We start from the raw sequence: 20,541 nt of genomic DNA on the forward strand, positions 1-20,541 counted from the left end.
AGATGCCATGGCGAACGGCACCGAGGAACGAGCTAGTGCGAGGAGGTGGACGCCGGGGACCGGAGTGCCCACCGGCGAGGAGGAAGAGGTGGACGTCGGCCCCGGAGCAGGCGCCGGCGTGGGTTTGGTGGTCGCCGGGGCCGGAGTGGCCGCCGGCGAGGGAGGGGGGGCGCTAGGGGGAGAGAAGGGGAGCGCTAGGATCGACTCCCTAATTTCTTACCCAATGAGTCCCCTGCGTTTTCTCGAAAGTGCACGATGATTATGTACTGTAGTATGTACCGAATGGCCTTATTCATTTGCTCCTGTAAAACTCACGAACTTATTCAGAGTGGAAGTAACCAAATTCAAAACTCGATCTATTTGGTGGATGGTTACAAAATAAGTCAAGAAGTTAAGTCTGCATTTGCATCTATAATGTTTATGCATAAATGAATCAAACTAATTACCATGAATAACCCCCATTTCTAGAACAGCTTCAATTACTGACTCAGATCGGGCAGCAGTCATTGCAGTGCCATGTTGCTCACAAGCTGCTAAATTCTCCAGGAGAGTAGCACATTTTTCTTGCAGGCTTGGAGATGATTCTTAAGAACTTTGATTAAGCGTGAGATGACATCAAGGTCAAAGATTGAATCGCTACAACTGTTACAATCATCAGTAACCGATGTTAATAGCATTAATCCAGGTAATAAAACACATCAGCAGGTCCACCACAGAAGATATAATCAATTCTCTGTACGGACTTTCTGGAGAAATAATTACAGACGATTTAGTGTATTACATTAGCTTCAGCGGAGAACATGGCTACAGAATCTGTCATTAAACTAGTATCAACTTCATGGATTCAATCTACAAATGTAATTATTCTACAGTATGCAAGTATGAAAAGTATAAAATGATATAACTCTTGCTCCTAGTTCTTGTAAACAGCTTGCTATGACATGGATTCAAGCTTTTCCAAGGAGAAGACTTCTTCACCAGCAAAAGTACAACTCCCATCAAAATAATATTCTTTTACTCCTGTCCCAGTTAAATGTGATACAGTACCAAGAATTATTATCTTTCTGTCGATAAACCCAAATCACTACTGTGTATTGAATAGGAGTGCTGAAACGATATTGAGCGATGAAGTAATGTGTACGGGGTAATAATAAAGCCATTAATTAGTAGAAAAGCTTAGGTAGTCCATTTCATTTGTGATTTCAGAGACCCCAGTGCTTAACCTCAATTGTTAGGAGTACCATTGACAGATTTAATATGAGGATCCTATAGAGAAACTTCATGTGTGCATGAAGCTAAAACATCACTTGCTTACAGATAGAGATGGCAAAAAGTGACAATTTGTTTTTGTGAACTTCACTGAAGTAAATGATATTCAGGAATCTAACAAGGCTTGAACGAACCTATCCAACTCGTCTTGTTTCAATAAATTTTGGGACGTTCCATTGAGCTCACCATCTACATTACCTTGACTGCACTTCTCATCGTCCGCTATATCCTCAGACCCAGTACTAGCATAGTAATCAGGCTGATAAATTTGAAATATTGTAATTCAGGTTCGTTGAAACACAATAAAGTACACTTAACATATTAAGAAGCCTAACTAACCGCAGTAATCATGCTGACCTCCATATCAAGTATTCGAGAAAGTATATGGATTATCTGAATCATAACTGCCAAGTTAGTACGTGATAATGGCAATATTACACTGGAATTTTAAAAGTTAAACTGATAATATTAAAGGTTCTGAGTTGTGACCTTCTCCAATTGTTCTACTGGGGTATCTGAATCCTTCAGTACATTTACAAGCAGCTCTCGGCCATCTTCTACTCTGATCTTCTCACAAACTTCGGAACTATGTAAAAAAAAGGAGAAATAAAGAACATTGATTGTCATGAAAGGAAAACATATGTAATGCAAAATCATGAACCTATCAGAATTTTGTAGAAATAATAACTGATCATGTTGCGCCCATATCAACCCTATGCTATCTGGTAACCCATACAGAAACACTATATCTTCTATATAACTCTTCACTGTTGTAGTATGTTAGAATAATCAAGGCGTGTATGGATCTACAGTGAGGCAAGGCTTTCTTTTATAATAAATACACCCTACCCGATTTTGGTTGACGGTTGTGTTCTAATCCAATTATTCGCTTGTTTTTCTTGTCACTGTGGCGAGACCAGCTGAGAGAGAACTATTTTCCATTTCCAGACAGACCCCGAGCGAGGATATGGAACAATTTTTTGTGACCAAGTCGCATGAGGCACGACACCGATATTTATTAACGAGGTGCACCGAACTCGGCTACGTCCCTGTTGATACCGCTACAATACTGCACACGGCCATCCGGACTCCCACAGAAGCCGCCGGCCCCCCCTGCATTTGTTTGTATTATTACGTTGGCATAAGTTACATCATGTGTCTTCCCCTATAGTATTATATAGGAGTCCCAGGGTAGAATTGCCGTACGCGATCAAGACTCCATGCCCTATCTACGCACTGTAAACTACCATGTATAAGATATTCGACATAATTAGAACAAATGCCACCTCTGCGAATACTCTTCACCACCTTGAATTTGTCCATGCGTCAAACCTCCATGTACGTTATGGATTACTTATGTTGGCCGTAGGATTCAGAATCAGACTGACGTACACAACAGTATGAACCAAAGGAAGAGGGCTCAATTTGGATTACTTATGTTGGCCGGAGGATTCACGAGTGAATACAGCGTCACGGGAGGCTGCATCGGGATCTCGTGCTCCTTCTGTAGGCAGCCGGCCAGGTCCGTACGCGAATGGTCTTCTTACTCCCCAGGTCTGGCTCAGGTCAAGCCATCGAGGAGTGCATACTGGTAAATCGGGTGCTCTCTTGCTTGGAGGAGTTGGATCTGTCGATCTAGCCAGGTGACCAAGATATCTAGCAGGGCGAGCCTCGCCCAATGAGCCACAGCACCTCATTGTGGAGAAGTCGGATGTCATGCAACCTAGTGGCGGTCAGCTTCGCTCCCCAGAACATCAATCGGTTCGGTGCTCCGGTGATGTATGGAAGGAGTCCTTGATGCCCGGCGTACGTCCGGATGTCGGCGGGATAGAACCAATTTGGCTGCCACTTCTTGACGGTGTCTGGCTGCGCCAACTTGAGTACTTGCCCTTGGGCTTCATCTGGATGCCAGCTCCACCTCTGATGGACAGGTCGTTGCGGCTCTTGTGCACCTTCACCATAAAGAGCTTCATCCAAAGGCCGAAATGGGGCAGAGACCCCAAGAAACACTCGCATAGCATGATGAAGCACGCGATGTGCAGAATGCCGTTAGGGTTGAGGTTGTGCACCTGGTTGTCTTAGAGCATCTCCAACAGCAGCACTAAAATAGGGCGGTTTCTGCATCACCTCAGCCGAAAAAGGAGCTCCAACAGCAGCCCTAAATACATATTTTTGTGGTCCCACTTTAGGGCTGCCCAAAAAACCAGCTCAAGGTGATGCAAATTTCGATCACACAGCTGGCTGCCCAAACACAAAAACGGCTGCGACCCACATGCCGCACGCAGCTGAAACCTCCCAACCGCCCCCCTCCCTGCACGCGTCATCTTCTCTACCACGAGCCGCCACCGCCAAATCCCACTGCCGCACCATCGAATCCACCGTCGTCGTGCCTCGCCGCCGTAGATCCATCACCCCCCTCCTTTCTCCGGCTGCCGGCACTGCCATATCCACCACCACCGCCGCCGCCAAATCCGCGGCCTGCCACCGCCAAATCCGCAGCTTGCCGCCACGAAATCCCGCTGCCCCGCCACCGAATCAGACGCCGTCGACCCTCGCCACCGCAGATCCAGCTCCTACCGCCTCCTCCCGCCTCTCTCGACCGTCAGCGCCACCATCAGGATACCGCCACGCCGCCCGAAGATCGAAAGATCGCGGAGAGATCTGTTTCTTGGGTTACCAACTCTCGGCCTAGCGGCGGAGAGGAGAGGAATGGTGGTACGTAGAAACCTTAGCTCTAGGATGACCGATAAAGTATCGGATGCCCCGGTTGAATGGAGTTTTTTGAGAGCCATCCTTCTTAGGTTGGGCTTCTCCTTGGCATGGGTGGAGATGGTTATGCAGTGTGCGAGTACAGTAAGATACCATGTCAGGTTTAATAATTTTGAGACGGACGAGATTATACCCACTAGGGCGCTTTGGCAGGGGGGCCCCTCTCCCCTTGTTCCTTCTGTGTACTTTGCAATATTCACAAAATGTGGAAGTCCTTGGCAATATTCTGAAAAGGTACTGTGTAGCTTTGAGCCAGCTAGTAAGTGAAAGCAAATTCTCTATTTATTTCGGTCCTAATACTGAAGTTACCGAAAAAGGGTTTCCCCCCGCTTTGTATTCCAAAGCAAACCACCATTGTACACATCGCAATGCTGGGGCGAGCAGCACATCAAGCCCAAAGAAAAAGAAGAAGAAATAAATGCCAACAGCGGCAGCTCGACAAAGCGCTGAAGACCCGCGACCGCTGCGCCCTCCGGAAACAAACCACCACAGCCCGAGGCTCCGATCTACCATGAACTAAGCAGCATCTCCAAGAAGGGATGCGACGCCGACGACGTTGCTGCCCGGACAAGTCCTAGGGTTTCCCCCAGTACGCGGAGGGAGGTGGGGGATAGGTACTACAGACACCCTCCAAGAAGGGATAGTGGCACCCGCCGGTGTCACCGCATCGGGACCGGACGAACCGGCAAGGATTTCTCCCGCACTCCAAACCCCACCGGCCAACCGGAGCCGACCAGCCAAACCACCGCCCAACACCATGCGCCATCATGGTTGCGCCGCCACCAACGTCGTCTCGCTGCGAGTACCACCACGAGGCCAAGAAGACCGGAGAGAAGATCCAAGCGGCGGGAGCAGCAGCACCAAGGCCGAGCAGGAGGGAACCACTTCCACCGCCGTCGTGCGAGAGGCCCGCGCCTCCAGCACCGTCGCGGTAGCCGTCCGGACACGGCAGCAGGGCATTACATGGAGTTACACTATGGAAACTGAAAGTCCCAGGCAAAATTAAGGTTCATGTGTGGCGGACGTTACATGGAGTTATTCCGTGTTAATCTATTCTTGCTAACCGGCATATGAAAACTAATACTGCATGCCCTTCAGGAACGTACTGAAGACATCCTCATGCTATGTTTGAATGTGGTCGAGCGCACAAAGTTTGGGAGAACCTGGGTTTATTGGAGAAAGTGGAAAAAGCTCTCAACTTTGATATGGCTAGCTCTGCTGTACTAGATGAATTGATTTGTAGTTCGAGTGATGATCCATTATATCTTGCTCAAATCCCTGTACCATGTTTGATAGCGGTGGCTAGCTGGTTTTTATGGTGGGAAAGACGACAGTGTGCAAAAGGAGAGAAGATCACGATGCCTGATCGTTCTGCCTTATCAATACAAGCTCTTGCATTGAACTTTCACCGGGCGGCTACTATAGGTCATCCGGCAAAGGATGTGATGTGGGCTAGACCACCACAGGGTACAGTCAAATTGAATGTTGATGCATCGCTTGAATATGGAAGGAATATAGCTTCCACTGGCGTAATTCTGAGAGATGTTGGTGGAGATTTCATCGCAGCAGAGATCTGCTACTTGGGGCCAACAATAGATGCATATACAGCAGAAGCTTTGGCGATGAAGAAGGGGTTGCAACTTGCAGATTCTTTGGGCATTCATGATCTGCTGGTTCACTCTGATTGTGCAGAATTGGTTAAGGAGATTCACCAAGGAGCGGTTAATTCAGTAGCGGCTGGCAACTGGCTATATAAGATTGCCATGTCATCAAGAGCTAGCATATCATTCACTCATATCTTAGGCTAGTGATTTTTTTCACTTTCTCTCTTTCTCTTTCCTCTCATTTACTCATTCTACCTAGGAGCACGTGTAGAGGCTGGCTCTTGCATTAGAGCCCACTCTTTCCCTTTTTGCTTGTCTCTCTCCTCCACCTAGGCAAAAATGCCATGTAAGCAGGCTTATAGCCCACTATTGTACTTCCTCTTAAAGATTGTTTTGATACTTGTAATAATTTTGGGCATGTTGCTATTGAGCATTGCGCGCGCGAGTTGAACCGCGTGGCTCCTGAGCCAGCTAGAAGGGCTAGGGTTGATCCTCCGTGTGTGTGTCAACGGACGAACCTCCCTCTTTTATTCATAGTCTTATGGTGGATGATGTATCTTTATTTGAGATGAAATAAAAATAGCCATGATGGCATTTCCTCAACAAAAAAAGTATCTGATGTCCCCGAGAGTGTCCCAAGCTCGCCTAATATACCTAGCCGAGCTAGGGTCACATGACTCAAGCCGGCTTGTCTGTGGGCTCACGCCCTTCGGTCCAACCGAACCATGCCATGCGTCGGCGGCCTTCTCCCAGGTCTTCCCAGCAGCAACCCCCGAGCAGACTCCCAGACCTAGGCGGTTGGGTTGGAGCCGTGTGCCAACCGAGGGCTAAGGTCTCAAAAAAGAAACAAAAGAGAAGGACAAAAAACATGCTTGAATAAAGAGAAGACAATAATACCTGACACTTAGTTTTTCCAATGCATAAGCACTCGCTTCTCTGACAGGTACATCATTATGCATCAGCAACTGAAGTAAAGATTTCACAGCCCCAGCTTCCATGAATGAAGTGCGCATGTGTTCATTTACTGATGCATCACCGATTGCATGAGCAGCCTTTGCAATTGCAGAGACATCTTGGAGACCAATTATTAAAACTAGCCGTGCAACACCATCTATCCAAGGTAAGATGGTGTGGTGATCATTCCTTTGAGATCCAGATTGTTCTTTCCCTTCATAATCAAACTCAATAGCTCCAACGCGTGCAAGAAATTGCTGATTAGAACGCCCTATCATAGCATTAATTTTAGCTTCATCTGGCTCTGCTTTCTTCTCATTTAGAATCAGGCCAAGAAGCAATTCAGTTGCACCATATTTTGAAGGCCGAGAACTCCGTTGAATTTCCGAGCCATCAGGAAAAGAGGGCCATGAATGAGGTTGAGGTCTGAAGGCTTTATAAGCGGATGAGCCAACCAGAGGAATCCGGACTAGACCCTGACCCACTATAAGGGCATGGTAACTATCATCCATGGATAGTTCCACGAGCGACCTTCTAGCTTCCTTTCTGATACTTTTATAATCATCGTCTTTGGTTTGCAGAAGATGAACCTAAAAACAATTTGAAGATAAATTTAAAGGAATGCTAACAAGTATATTTAAGCAAACTAGTAAATGCGCATGTGCAATGCACGTTAATATTTAGTCAATATATTAATTGCATGCGGATATTAGGTATGCTATTATTTGTGTGTTAATTCTGTGATTAGTGCAATATTTGGTATGATATTAATTGCACGTTAAACATGTTGAATGCTCGCCATTGGAACAGTCTAGGCCGTTGGATTGACTTAGTTTGATGGCCGAGATCAGTTGGATCTGCCCCTTTGGGTCTTTTTATATTGGTATAGATATAGATATAGATGATATTGGTAGACTGTAACCCAAATAGATAACCACTAAGATTTTAACATAGATTGCAAATACAAATGAAATAACGAAAGTTGTCAATGTAGCTAATGGAAAATTTAATATCCAGCAAGAAAAGATACACATTTGAGAACTTCATATGCACCAACAGGAAGTTCAGGCACTGGATGAATACGAAATAACAGAGTTTAGAGAACGTACATCTGCCATAAGAATCTCACACAAAATAAGTGCCCAAAATCAAAATAATGAATATTACTTGTACTTGATAAATTACCACTTGAAGGATTACCCAACCACATGTTTGGCTGGATACCCCCTTGAATTCCTTAGACTTTTTATTGGTGGATGATATAAAATTTATTTGAAGCTAATGAAGCCTGGTTTATGCTAAAAAATTGTAGCAACGACAATTCAGCACGGTGCTAGTGCAAAGTAAATATGTAATTTCATATTACTTTGAAGAGGACAGATGTATATTGGGTAGGCTCAAACAAGTTGGGGTAGGCTCTTGGGTGAAATTACATATTTACTTTGCATGCCCTAGAGCAGAAGCGACCGATGGCGACACCACTGCTCTGGTGAAAGTGATCTTCAGGTACAGAAACGTGGCAACCAAAGCTGACGTGAGCGTGACGGACAAGGACACCATGGTAAAGAGGCCAGAGCACGCATCGGAATGGTCGGCAGAGGTGGAACCAAGGCGAGCCCGTGTGGAGGCCGGTAGGACATTGTCGCAGCGCAGGCGGCTCTGGAGCAGGGCAAGCACCAGGAGGTGGTGGAGATATCAGAGAGCTGTCAGCTGGCACAGGAGCAGATGGAGGCGGCAGGGGACGGCAACCCCGTGATCGTGTTGCTGGGGCCAAGCTGCACGACATGCAGAGGCGCTGAACCGGCACAGCTACTTACGGCCAGAGCGGGCATACATGCTCGCCGGCATGAGCACGCACATGCAGCAACGCGCCACCTCTAGGCAGATGTATATGCCAGAGGACGAGCGGACGTCAGTGTCGGCAGGAGACGACGTTGTCGTAAGCGACGGAAGCCATGCGTGCTATGCTGATGCGCTCGTGAAAGGCGCGGGAGGTGTCAGCCGAGCAAGTACACGTTGCAGAGCGGGCAGACACCTTGGCCATGCAGGATACTGGTTAGCCTTCTAGGAATCCTAGTATAAAATTCTATGGATTTACATATTAGACGTGTAGTGGTGCCTGGTCAAGTGGCTAGCTCATAAGGATGTAGCACCTGAGGTACTCAGTTTGAACCCCAAAAGACGCCCCTTTTTCCTTCCTAGTTCTCCACCCCACATGCTGACAAGCAGGCACCACGTAGCCAGGGTTAATGATACATACCTAATTAGCACTGTATTTGCACGGTCACACAAGTTTTGGAACCGGTTCACTGTATTTTTCAACTTCATGCACCAAAGTGATCATCACACGCAACTTCATGTGCCACCAATGTATTTGATTCTGAAATAAAACGCATTTGTTTGCATACATCCACTTGAGATTATCTTTAAGATAGACTACTAATATTTGATATTATTACAATATGAAGACTATTGCATTGCAGAGTTATAAAATTATGCGCAGAGCATCCATGGTAAGAGTGACTTAAAGTTCTGGCACAGGTTAATGTGATGCAAGCATGTGTAGACATTAATTGATTATTTAACAAGAACAAAAATGAGCCACAACTTACCAGTTTTGGAATTACACCAGCTTCGACCAGAGCTCCATGATAAGAATGACTTAAAGTTAAATATGATGTGATACTAGCAGCAACTTCTTTCACTTTTATGTCTTCGTCATCTAGGAACCTAACTATTGGTATTAGCATATCACTCCCCAAAAGCTTGTATCTCAAATTTTCGTCAACAGAGAAGTTCCAAATGGTACACAAACACTGCTCCTTTATCTGCAAGAGAAATAAAGAATGTATGTCTGGAGAAGTCATTAGGTAGTTCAAGATTCTTCCATAATGAAGTTTATCTGCCTGTCATGTGGGGCATCCCCTATAGGCGTAGGGAAAGCCAGACGAGTCAGGCTAGGGCTGGCAACCGATCCAATCAAGGATTCGGACCTACTTAATTAAAGAAAGTAGGAGTCAATTATAGGGAGTCCTAATTTTTTTTTAACCTGAATAGGGAGTCCTAGTTGTGTGTGTATAGGAATCAGCAGTCAGCATTAGGAAAGTACAAGTCAAAGGAGTCTGTAATGCAACCTCTACATAAGGAGGCAGCCATGTGACACCTAGGCATCGAGAACAGTATAAGAGCATCTCCAACAGCTTAGCCTAAAAATGAGCCGAATACCTAAGACCTGAAAAATTAGGCTTTTTGCCTCAAAAAAGGGCTCCAACAGACCTTTATGGATTGCTAAAAATTTAGGCTATAGCCTATATTTTACTATCCAATTGGTAAATATAGGCTTCCATTAGTCCAAAGCCTAAAACCAAAATCACGGCCACAGCAAAGCAACCACCGTGTGGTGAAGTTTCACCGCCACCGCGCCGACCGATTTCGGCCGCCGGCTACCCTGAGCCCCACCGCCAACGCGCCGCCCAATTCCGCCACATGACCGCCCCGAGCTCGAAAGGCACTGCCCGGTCCCTCTGATTCCAGTCGTCCCCTAGCCCCGTCGTCGCCCAAGATGAGCCCCAAAGCCTCACCACCGCCCACCGAGCTCAATTAGGAGCCGGACGACGACGCACGCGCAACGGCAGCGACCCCCGCTGAGTCGGGCCGAATTGTTGGCGCTCGGACACCGCCGGCGACGCCAGACTAGGCAGCACCCCCAGCTCCCACCGTACCTCCCCCCCCCCCCCCCCAGCTGGGCTCTAGCGAGCATCCCAGCCCCAACGACCTTCACCAGATGAAATCGAGTTCGGCGCCGCATTAGCTGTCGGATACGCCTCCTGGCCTCCCCACCGTCGGATCTTCAGCTTTTATTTGCTTTTGAAAATTGAAGTATCCCATTTTACGTTTGTCGTAAAAGTAGACAATTCTTTGCCTAGCTAGAACCTTCTCTCTACATGCCTAAAACTATTTTTGAGTATCCAAATTTTAGGTTAGCTGTAGAAGGGGTTTACTGTTTATTTCTCTTGTACCATATATCAAGCCCTTTGGGCTCATCGCAATACGAGTTGCCTTTCTTCTAATATGCTATCAGGCTACATTTCCCTACAGCCGTCAGCGCAACTCCTCTGCGTTTGTCCGCCACCGCATCTCTCTCTCCCTCCTCATGGTGCCTTCCCCTCTAGCCCAATCTCCTCTTGTTAGAATTAATCCAAGGCGCATATCAACCATCCGAAGACCAAGCAATCACACGAGGCACGACATCGAGATTTGTTAACAAAGTTCACCGAACTTGGCTACATCACCTGGGCCTAACTAGAGGCGCTCCTCCCTGTGATACCGTCACAATACCGTACCCCGGCCGCCCGGGCGACGACACATGCCGTCGGGTCCCCCTGCGTGCCTATGCTATTATGTTGGCATAGGTTACATCGTGTGTCTACCCCTCGTTATATAAAATGCCTAGGATTCAAGAGTCCTACAAGGACACTACACCATACCCTATCTACACACCTACGACTCCAAGTCCAACTGTAACCAACCTTGTACATAATATTTCACACAATTCTAACAAACTCCACCTTGGCGAATATTCTCCACCACCTTGGGTTTGTCCATGCGTCAAACTTCCATGTAGATTAGACTTGAGTTAGGCCATGAGTATTGCTGCTACTCGCAAACTCCATATGACTCCACCTGCAACTGTAGTCCCTTCTTGTCTTCCCCACAATCACAACTCGAGCAAAATTAAGTTAATATTTACTCTACTTTGTGCTCTCAACTTTCGGAGTATCCGTTCGACGCCATCACACACCGATCACTGTCTACGTGTAAGTAACAACTCACATATTGGACGCCACAAATGAGTTACCCGAACTCAACATCTTAGCTCTTTCTCGACTGCCGGTTTTGAACTTTGAAGGAATTTCACCGTTGCCCTGTGCCACCCCGAGTCAAATTCGCAGTTGTCTCACCCTTTTCCTGATAGTCTTTGAAATGTCCCACAGCTATAGCACTCCGCCTCTTTCTGAACTTGTCATCCACACTTTGCCATGTGCACTGAACACCGCAGAATATACGGTCATGTACTCTCTCAACTTTTGACAAATTCAGACTTTCCGCCACTTTCTCATATTCTCCATGGTCAACTCATGTCAATCAACCGGCCCCGATAGACCCAGTCACCAACTTGAATCTGGTACTCGCCAACATTGCTTCAGCACCCTCTGCACACTTCATCCGACCAACAGTGCCTTGGTCTGTCATTGTGTCCCGTGCTTACCACACACGCCTTCCCGCTATCACCACGTCGAGCCTCTGCTGTCCTGGTCGAGTCTCCCATGTAGCTAGCCCACACTTTCTCAACCCCCACTGTAGAGAACCACCGATCTTCACTGACCGATGCCGAGTATCACATTTCCATCAGACCACTGGTACCCAGTCCAAACCACATGTCTCTTGCTTTCCCGCTGAAATAGGCTACGATTCTCCTAATCCTCACACCGTAGCCCCTCCATCAGCACTGAGTGAAGTCTTCCGCTAGACTCTAGCTCCACCTTCAACATGACTCCATGTAGTTGCGCCTTGCTATCCCTCGCCCTGTCGGCTTCAAGCTCTCATGTGTGCACTGCCTTGAATCAACCCTGCGTCATAGTCTTGTCGAAGCCGCACAAGCCCTCAGGCCCGCACAACGTGTTTCCACGCCCTAGAAGTCGGTCACCATCAGCACCACGCTCCTGTGTCGTTCTCGCTGAAATCACCGTCGTCTTCTGTACCGACCAACATCCATGTTGATCCACCAGACTGTCTAGGTCACTGCCTTGTATGTTTGACCCCAGCTGAATTTGTACGACTACAACCATGCTCCACCTCACGCCGTATCAGCCCAGCAAATCACTATGCATTGCTCGACGCCCATGTAGAACATAGCCCTTCAACAGAACGCTTCCTTGGCTCATCATGTCTAACAATTGTCAAACCGCTGACCTGTACCTTCACTACCAATCACCGTCTGTCCACTCCTATGGAACAACGCACACGTCGGATATAGCTTCTGATCAGTTCATGTCCGCTTACGACTTCCAGACCTTCATGGATGTGTTTTCATTCCTTCAATTATATAGCCGGGCAACTCATGAAAAAACTCAAACCATGCCAACGTCTTTGTCTTCGAACAACTCGACCATGTCATTGTCTCCTTAGTAGTACGACTGAACCAAAATGATTTTCCTGGTAGCTTCACGTACATAGCAAACAAAATCTTAAACATACCAAACCACATACCAATGGATTGGACGTGACCCCTTTGCCTTGAAACTTGTGCCTCCTTTTTCCATAAACAAATCTCGCGTCACGGCTTGAACTTCCACGCACCTCAGCCGGCTCAGCCTCTCATACATGCATGGGCATAGTCCAGGATCCCCTGCCGGCTTGGACAGCCGTACCTAGGCCAACCCGCCAGCTAGCTTGGGCCATGTTGCTGCCTGCCCACCTGGGCCTTCTTGACGTGGTCTTCGCCTGGCTTCGGCCACGCGCATCACGCCGACGCGCCTCTGTTGGCAGCTGCCCAAACATTGTTGTTGTCTGATTTGATCTAGATCCAATCTGCCCACAAATACCTGCACCGAACCGATCTCACCCCGAGCGCGGCGTTACTGCCACCGCCTGCTTATTGCTTTTACCGATCCCGTCGACAACTGCGATTTCCATGGACAAATCTTTCACCGATCAGCCCATAGCTTTGTTGATCGGTACTTTCACACGCATTCACGCCGTCTCGACGAAGATCCATCCTCTAGATCATCTACAGTTTCCTCACAACCTTTCAAACTTTCCTCCGATACCACTTGTTAGAATTAATCCAAGGCGCATATCGACCATCCGAGGACCAAGCGATCATATAAGGCACGACACCGAGATTTGTTAACGAGGTTCACCGAACTCGGCTACATCCCCGGGGCCTTACTAGGCGCTCCTCCCCGTGACACCGTCACAATACCGTACCCCGACTGCCCGGGCGCTAGCTCCCCCTGCGTGCCTATGCTATTATGTTGGCATACGTTGCATCGTGTGTCTACCCCTCATTATATAAAATGCCTAGGATACAAGAGTCCTACTAGGACACTACGCCATACCCTGTCTACACACCGTACGACTCCAAGTCCAACTGTAACCTACCTTGTACGTAGCCGCCTCTCCTCCTGGCTACGCCCTACTCCAGGCCGCGACCTGCTCCCCTCCCCCCCCCTCCCCCGGCTGTCCCCTGCGACACTTACCGTGGTGTGCGGACTAACTATACTCAGAGGGCTGATGATGGTGCTCGGTCTGCAGCCGTCCTCTTTGTCGGTGTCCTGCCTCAGTTCTCGTCTGAGTTTGTGGGACTCTTTACGGCCATCCAGAAGTGGACTCACCTTCGCTAGCGTTATCAGCCCTCGGGTGACACTATGCACTTGTCAGTGGTTCACCGGGAGAATGCACTTTAGCAGGCTGATGCCACTGTCGATGAGTTTTATGCTCGGAGTTCTTCTATCTGGTGTCAGCTCGATTCTCCTCACTGCTAGTGCCTCTTGTCCGTGTTGCCAGACTTTTCGTTCGGACTTGGAACTTCACCGTGTTTATGAGTTCTTGACTCGGACCCTGTAAGGAGTTTGAGCCACGATGCCCCAGCATTCTTGCATGCGTCCCTCGTGTCACTCTTGTGGAGGCACTCTCAGAGATCTGCACAGAGGAGATTCGTTTACGTGGTGCTGGTCTGCTGGAGCCTCCCTTAGTGCTTAGTGCTCGCTCACCTGCTATACCATCTACTGCACCGACTGCTTCCCGCTCTCGTGCTCCGCCTCTTCTACCGGCTCCCACAGGCAATTGAGTTGTCATCCTCATCACTGCGACTTCTGCAACATGGATGGTCACCTTGAGTCGAGGACTCGAGGTTATTTGGACAAACAGGCCCTTAGAATGAATCACTCCGCAAACTTCTGGGTCAGGAAAATTTATGAGCTTATGAATTTTGGAGGGTGCAATGAGCTAGCTTGCAGTAACATTTGGAACTGTTCACCGCCCAAAAAATGCAAAACCTTTGCATGTTTACTTGTCAAACGTCGGATCAAAGTCAGAGTGGTTCTGAAAAGACAAGGACTTGTCGACGATGACACCTGCCCCTTTGGCTGCAGCGACCAAGAAACAGTTTCCCACATGACTTTGAAATGCAGCAGGATGGAACATATATGGGACATTCTCGGCATCCAAGTGGATGGGGCGGATGAGCCGGCTGACATATTCACCGACAGGCAGAAGCTCCACTGTGAACAAAAACGACGCTCCTGGGAACTGATTACAATCGCTGCACTGTGGTCTATCTGGTTGGCGAGGAATCAAAGGGTCTTCGACGGCATTACCATCCCTCCAGCGGTAGTTGCGAAACAATGTGCAGGCATGGTAAAATCTGGGCGCACAGGGGGAAGAAAGACGAACTTCTTTCTTTGGAGATTGGGCAAGCTTTTCTAGTTCTATCTCTCCCTCGTTCCCCTCTCCTTCTCTTTTATGATGCATTCTCTCCTCTCTCTGGTGTGTACCCCATTGTGTAAAACTGCTGCTCCGTAAGCGCTCTGCTTACGGGTTTATTTTTGTGAAATTTGAAGGTAGGGGTCGCCCCTCCCGTTTTACTCAAAAAGAGAGAGAGAGAGAGAGAGATGTCATGTGGGGCAGTTAATTAAAGGAAGAAGTAGTCACTTATGGGGAGTCCTACTTGTGTATGTATAGGAATCAGCAGGCAGTATTAGGAGAGTATAAGTCGTTTCATATTTGGAATCTGTAAGGCAAACCTCTACATAAGGAAGGAGCCGCGTACGTGAAGTCTAGGCATCAAGAATTAATAAAGATCTAGCTCCCTATCTCTGCTCAACAGCTACTCCCCGCTGGAAGATCGCCGGTCATGCAGCCCCACCAGGTCATGGAATAGCCCTGCGCAGAGGGTTCTTCCAGCCTGGTTATCCATAGTCACCATTTACCAAGCAAGTCAGAAATGGCAACAGTTGTATCCTTTTGCAGTCAAAATGGAAGAAAGAAGAAAACCTTCGATTGCTGGTGCTTACGTTGCAGTTACCTCTGGGGTTATCGTGGATTTACGGATACAGCTAAAGATTTCTTCCATTGCTCCACTCTCAATTGCCACATCCCTGTATAACTTCACTGAAGTTATATTATGCACAAGGCCTGCCGCTGCTTCACAAGCACAAGCAGACTCTGACTTTAGGAGGCTGATGATGAGGCTGATGCAACCTGGGAACTGCATTATCTCATCGATGCACTTCTGTCCACCAAGGGAGTAATGCCAGAGTGTGCAAATAGCATGTTCCCTATCATGAGCGTCATTATCCAAGCCAAGCATTCGGACAAAGAGACCAACATATGCAGATCCTGAATTTGCCATGCTCTCGGGACTACCAACATCCTAATAGAAGCAAGCAAAATGTATCTGACATTTCAAACCGCAACAAAAAGAAAGTGAATGCACAGAATGTTCATGCTACAGATTTAATATTTGTAACATAAATACTAAGACCTAAGACTCGACAAGACCACAACCACAAGGGTCAATTTTAGTTGTTTTCTGTAATTTAAATCACAAGCTAAGTCAAGAATCATGCAGTGGGGTTATCTCACCTATCTGATTGTGGCTCATGCCATCAGAACTCTCCCCATATAAAATACTCCCTTCGTAACAAAATGTAAGACATTTTTATGCCATATGCAAAACCAAAAAACGTCTTACATTTTGGTACAGAGGTTACTTGCGCTCATTCACAAGGAATTGACACAGAACTTACTATATGCAGATATGGAGCATTTTGATTATTTTGATGCCAAGCAATCCCTCAGAATTCAAAAAGGCGGATAATTTTTTTTATTGGGAAGACAGTAGGGAAGGTCCTACTGTATTAACATAATGTACAAGAGAGAAACAGTGTATACTATCACTGGATTACTAGAGCAAGTTCTTGGTTAAGAACTCTCCTACAGTTTTTCTTCTTTGACTTGTAACTCTCCCCCATTTAGATATGATTTATGTTGAGTGTTACTTCCAATCATATGCACGAATATGTCATAACGTCGTATCACTATTTGATCCAGGTCAAGTTAGTAAAGACTAAAGATGGTTGCAGCTTCATCTGGCACCCAAGAAAACTAGCAAAAACAACTCAAGCAACTGAGCAGCCTAGCCATAGCTTCTTGTGAAATACGAAATGGGGAATTCTGAGTAAGGCGTACGAAATTATGAACAAACTTAAGGCCATATTGTGAAGAGGACGAGAGCTAACCTGTCCTGCGCTACCATCAGAAGCGGCGTATGTGCCGACCAGGAGAAAGCGACCGCGACCCCCGCCGTCGGCGGCTAAGGGAGGGAAGCGGTGGTGGAGGTGAAGATGAACACCGTGATGGTGTCGGTGGTTGCGCCGGAGGCGGGAGACCGGGCGAGAGGTTTGCAGCGTCGGCGAGGCGGCGGCGAGAGCCGGAAGCATGGCGAGAGTTCCAGAGAGTGGAGAAGTGTGCGTCGCGTCGTGTTGTGGCGATAGGATTGGGAATTGGGGAATGCGCATCTGTGGAGCACGAAATTTTTTAAAAACTAAAAATGGTATTTTCGAAGTTTTGAAAAAGATTGACTTTTGTTTCTATAAGTATCTATTGGACATTGTCCAGCAACCTAAAAAATGTCTACTCCTAAGACCTCATTTGGTAATGAAGTTTTGAAGGAGATTTGAGAGGATAATCCTCGCGAGTCTCAGAAACCTTGAAAATCCCCGGCGGCCCATTTGGCATGCATGGTTTTGTCCGCGTGAGCCCCTTCGATCATCGAAAATCCTCGATGGCCCAGTTGCGGGGTGTCTTTGTAGTACTTCTCTATGAGTCGTCATCTGGTCAAGACAATAGCCAGGGTGTCTTTGTAGTACTTCTCATGTTTGAATGTACTCGCAAACATGGTGAACAAAAGATATACCGAATGCATATGCTCATGATGAATTATATTATATACATGTGCTGACTGAAAATTAAAGCATGGCATGATAAATATTAATACAGTGCGGAAGAATAAATAAATCATGTTAATACCTAATCAAAGAAATGAAATGGAACATCAGGCGTTGGACCGCCCGAGAAATTCCAAGGAAAAATGCCAAGCGGGTGTCTGAAAGCGACGCCTCAAGAGGTCTTGAAAAGAAATGCCAAACGGGTGTCTAAAAGCGACACCTCGAGAGGTCTTGAAAAGAAACTAGTTGACCCGTTGCGCCAAATGACGCAGAAACCCGCTAAAATCATGTTGTCAATGAAAATAGTTTCATTTTGTAAGGACATATTCGACATTGGTAGTAGAAAGTTCCTGTGTTAAACCATGAGATATATTGAAAAAGTGAAAATATGTTTAGCATATTACGAAATCCAAGTTTGAAAAAATTCGTATTTGTATAACATGTATAGACCAGCTCAGGAAGCTTTTTATTAGTTGAATATATGGTTATCATGATGAAAAATCTGATTAAAAAACATATTTGTATAAGATGTATATACCAATCAAGAATGTATTTTTTAGCGGTGTTTGTACCAAACTTTTATTTTCCATGTGCAAAAAAAACATATTTGTGTTATGCATATGGAGTCATGGGTATTTGAAATGCCCATATACTACCTAGCCCAGTCCACGAACAATGCTATGTGTGGCTTGTAAGAAGTAGAATATGAAGCGGCAGTGACTGAATCCATCGAGCATGTTTATCCCCTTTTCCTCTTTGGTTCCTTAGTTGAGCGAGAGAAGCATTCCCAGAGAGGCGTACTCAACTGGTGAGTTTTATCCTTTCCTTCAATTTCTCATTTATCTGGATCTTGTATTTCCCCTCTTTCTGGCGATTTTTACTCCTCCTATGTCTTCTTTTAGGCATCGTATATCATGTGTTGTAATTATCTCCATATAGGGATGTATACGCATGCAAATAAATTTTTGTGGTTATTTCCATTGCGCCAAATGGCGCAGAAAACCGTTGAATCCATGTTCACATTGAAAAAAAATCCTTATTTTAGTTGCGGACAAGCACATATGATAGCAAATTTAACCCCCTCCTTTTTCGAATAAAAGTTAATCCTCTTTAATAAAAAAATAATGGAGGCTTGTTGTCTACATTGAGATGTACCTATACATTTTAATTTGGTAGTATAGAATCTCGTTGAAGACATAGTCGTGTTGAAAATATGTGTATTTTTGAGTAATCTCCCATCTCCCATCGCACAAAATGACAGAGACCCACTAAACACCATTTGTGCTTTAAAAAAATTCATTTATCAGTGGCACTATTTGTCTACATGCTTCATGAAAGTGTTTTATTTGTTTATAACGTGTGTATATGATTACTGTCCTTTGATAACCTGCTAAAACATGCAATCAAGGATAGGGCATCGCCCCGCTGGCTGGGGTTGCTGCCAACCCACCCGAGTTCGAGTCTCAGCTCGGACGCACGGTGCTCACAGTTAACCCTTTGGTTGGTCTCTGATAGAGGCTAAGGTGTCCCGATGTTTCGATGAGATGGTGGCTATCGTTTTTTGTGGGAGTTGACCTTGACGATCCGACTACGACCGTGCGAGACGTCGCGCCTTAGCAATCGCTAAACCAACTTCCGAGAGTTATTGACCACGCCGGAGCACGATCAACTTGACCACGAGGGTCTGTTTCCTGCGAGCAAACGAAGAACAAGCAAGAAACTGAGATTGCAATCTGGATATTGCGAATATAAGATGAAAACTTTATTGATCAAGGTGGGGTTCTGTGACGTCTTGGTCTGGTCGTTGGACACAAACGAAGTACGCGAAGTTGCAGCTATGGTGAACTTTTAATCTAAACAAAACCCAAAGTCTAAACGACGCCCTAAGGGCTGTATATATGGAGGAAGAGGGGGAATTTCGTGGCCCTTGAGGGTGGGGTCCGAAACCAACCCTAACTCTTGTTTCCCCACACATACGGACTCTAAAAATAGCCTATACTTAAGTATTTCGAAATTACATGGGTCTGGCCCATTAATAAGGTGACGCAGCACCTAGAATAGCCTATGGACGAATATTATGAAGTGGCATCTTGTATATTTCGTCCAAGGCTTCATGCACTCCTTATGGCGGCTTTAAAGTCCTGAAATCATCACTTGTAACTCCGTTCTTGATCCCCTTGCGCATGCCATCAACTCCATGCGTGTTCTTGATCCAATGTTCATCCTTCTCCAAGCTAGGCCCTTCATTTGTAAGCAAAACAAATGTATCCAATTTAGGCAGCATCATAATCTCATGAACATTAGAATCATTACCAAGAAACGAAAGTACCTGGTAATTTAATTGGCGTGCGCGAGCTCTAGTAATTGGTCCAGTATATGTAACAGTAAGGGCTGTGGGTGTAACAATGGTATTGATGTCCTCATCATCCTCCCCTTCTTGAAATGAAGTCGTCCTCGACGGAAGCGCATCTTCCTCACCCAAATAAGGCTTCAAATCTGCAATGTTAAAAGTGGGACTAACCCCAAAATCTACAGGTAGCTCAAGTTTATATGCATTATCATTTATTTTCTCTAACACCTTAAAAGGACCATCAGCACGTGGCATTAGCTTTGATTTGCGCAGATTAGGAAATCTATCTTTACGCAAATGTAACCAAACAAGATCTCCAGGCGCAAACACAAAATGTTTTCTACCCTTATCTCCAGCAAGTTTATATTTACCATTCATACGCTCAATGTTTTCCTTAGTTAACTCATGCATTTTTAAAATCAATTCAGAACGTTCTTTAGCATCAAAATTAACCTTCTCTGAAGATGGAAGAGGCAACAAATCAATAGGTGCACGAGGTAGGAAACCATACACAATTTTAAAAGGGCACATCTTAGTAGTAGAATGCAATGAGCGATTATAAGAAAATTCAATATGAGGCAAG

General features: G+C 46.2%; 1 protein-coding gene across 14 annotated transcripts; it reads right to left on the minus strand.

The window, feature by feature from the left end:
• Positions 1-164: 164 nt before the first annotated feature.
• On the minus strand, positions 165-17,179 carry LOC125528006 (ARM repeat superfamily protein). Of its 14 annotated transcripts, XR_015618879.1 has the most exons (9): positions 16,901-17,179; positions 15,685-16,032; positions 9,209-9,424; positions 6,540-7,186; positions 1,759-1,855; positions 1,609-1,662; positions 1,404-1,528; positions 447-642; positions 165-302 (listed from the first exon to the last, which is right to left on the minus strand). XR_015618879.1 is itself a non-coding variant. In XM_087547032.1 (8 exons), exons 1-8 carry the CDS (start codon positions 17,177-17,179, stop codon positions 534-536), a joined length of 1,857 nt encoding a protein of 618 aa, XP_087403158.1. In that variant the 3' UTR covers positions 336-533. The 14 variants fall into 14 exon arrangements, 13 of the variants coding, with proteins under 13 accessions (XP_087403158.1, XP_087403157.1, XP_087403169.1 ...); XM_087547032.1 differs by lacking the exon at positions 165-302 and having other exon boundaries at positions 336-642; positions 1,627-1,662; XM_087547031.1 differs by lacking the exon at positions 165-302 and having other exon boundaries at positions 336-642.
• Between the last annotated feature and the right edge of the window lie 3,362 nt (positions 17,180-20,541).

The sequence above is a fragment of the Triticum urartu genome, chromosome 3A (assembly GCF_056163025.1).
Source record: "Triticum urartu cultivar PI428250 chromosome 3A, HENAU_Tu73, whole genome shotgun sequence".
Classification (NCBI taxonomy): Eukaryota; Viridiplantae; Streptophyta; class Magnoliopsida; order Poales; family Poaceae; genus Triticum; species Triticum urartu.

What these genes read in the sequence shown, in the direction of transcription:
- LOC125528006 (XM_087547031.1), bottom strand. Translation starts at nt 17,179, where the DNA reads ATGCGCATTCCCCAATTCCCAATCCTATCGCCACAACACGACGCGACG. An exon ending in CTGGTGTAATTCCAAAACTG is followed by an intron (nt 7,187 to 9,208) that starts GTAAGTTGTGGC and finishes AATTGTTTTTAG; the next exon opens with GTTCATCTTCTGCAAACCAA. An exon ending in CAGTAGAACAATTGGAGAAG is followed by an intron (nt 1,663 to 1,758) that starts GTCACAACTCAG and finishes GTTATGATTCAG; the next exon opens with ATAATCCATATACTTTCTCG.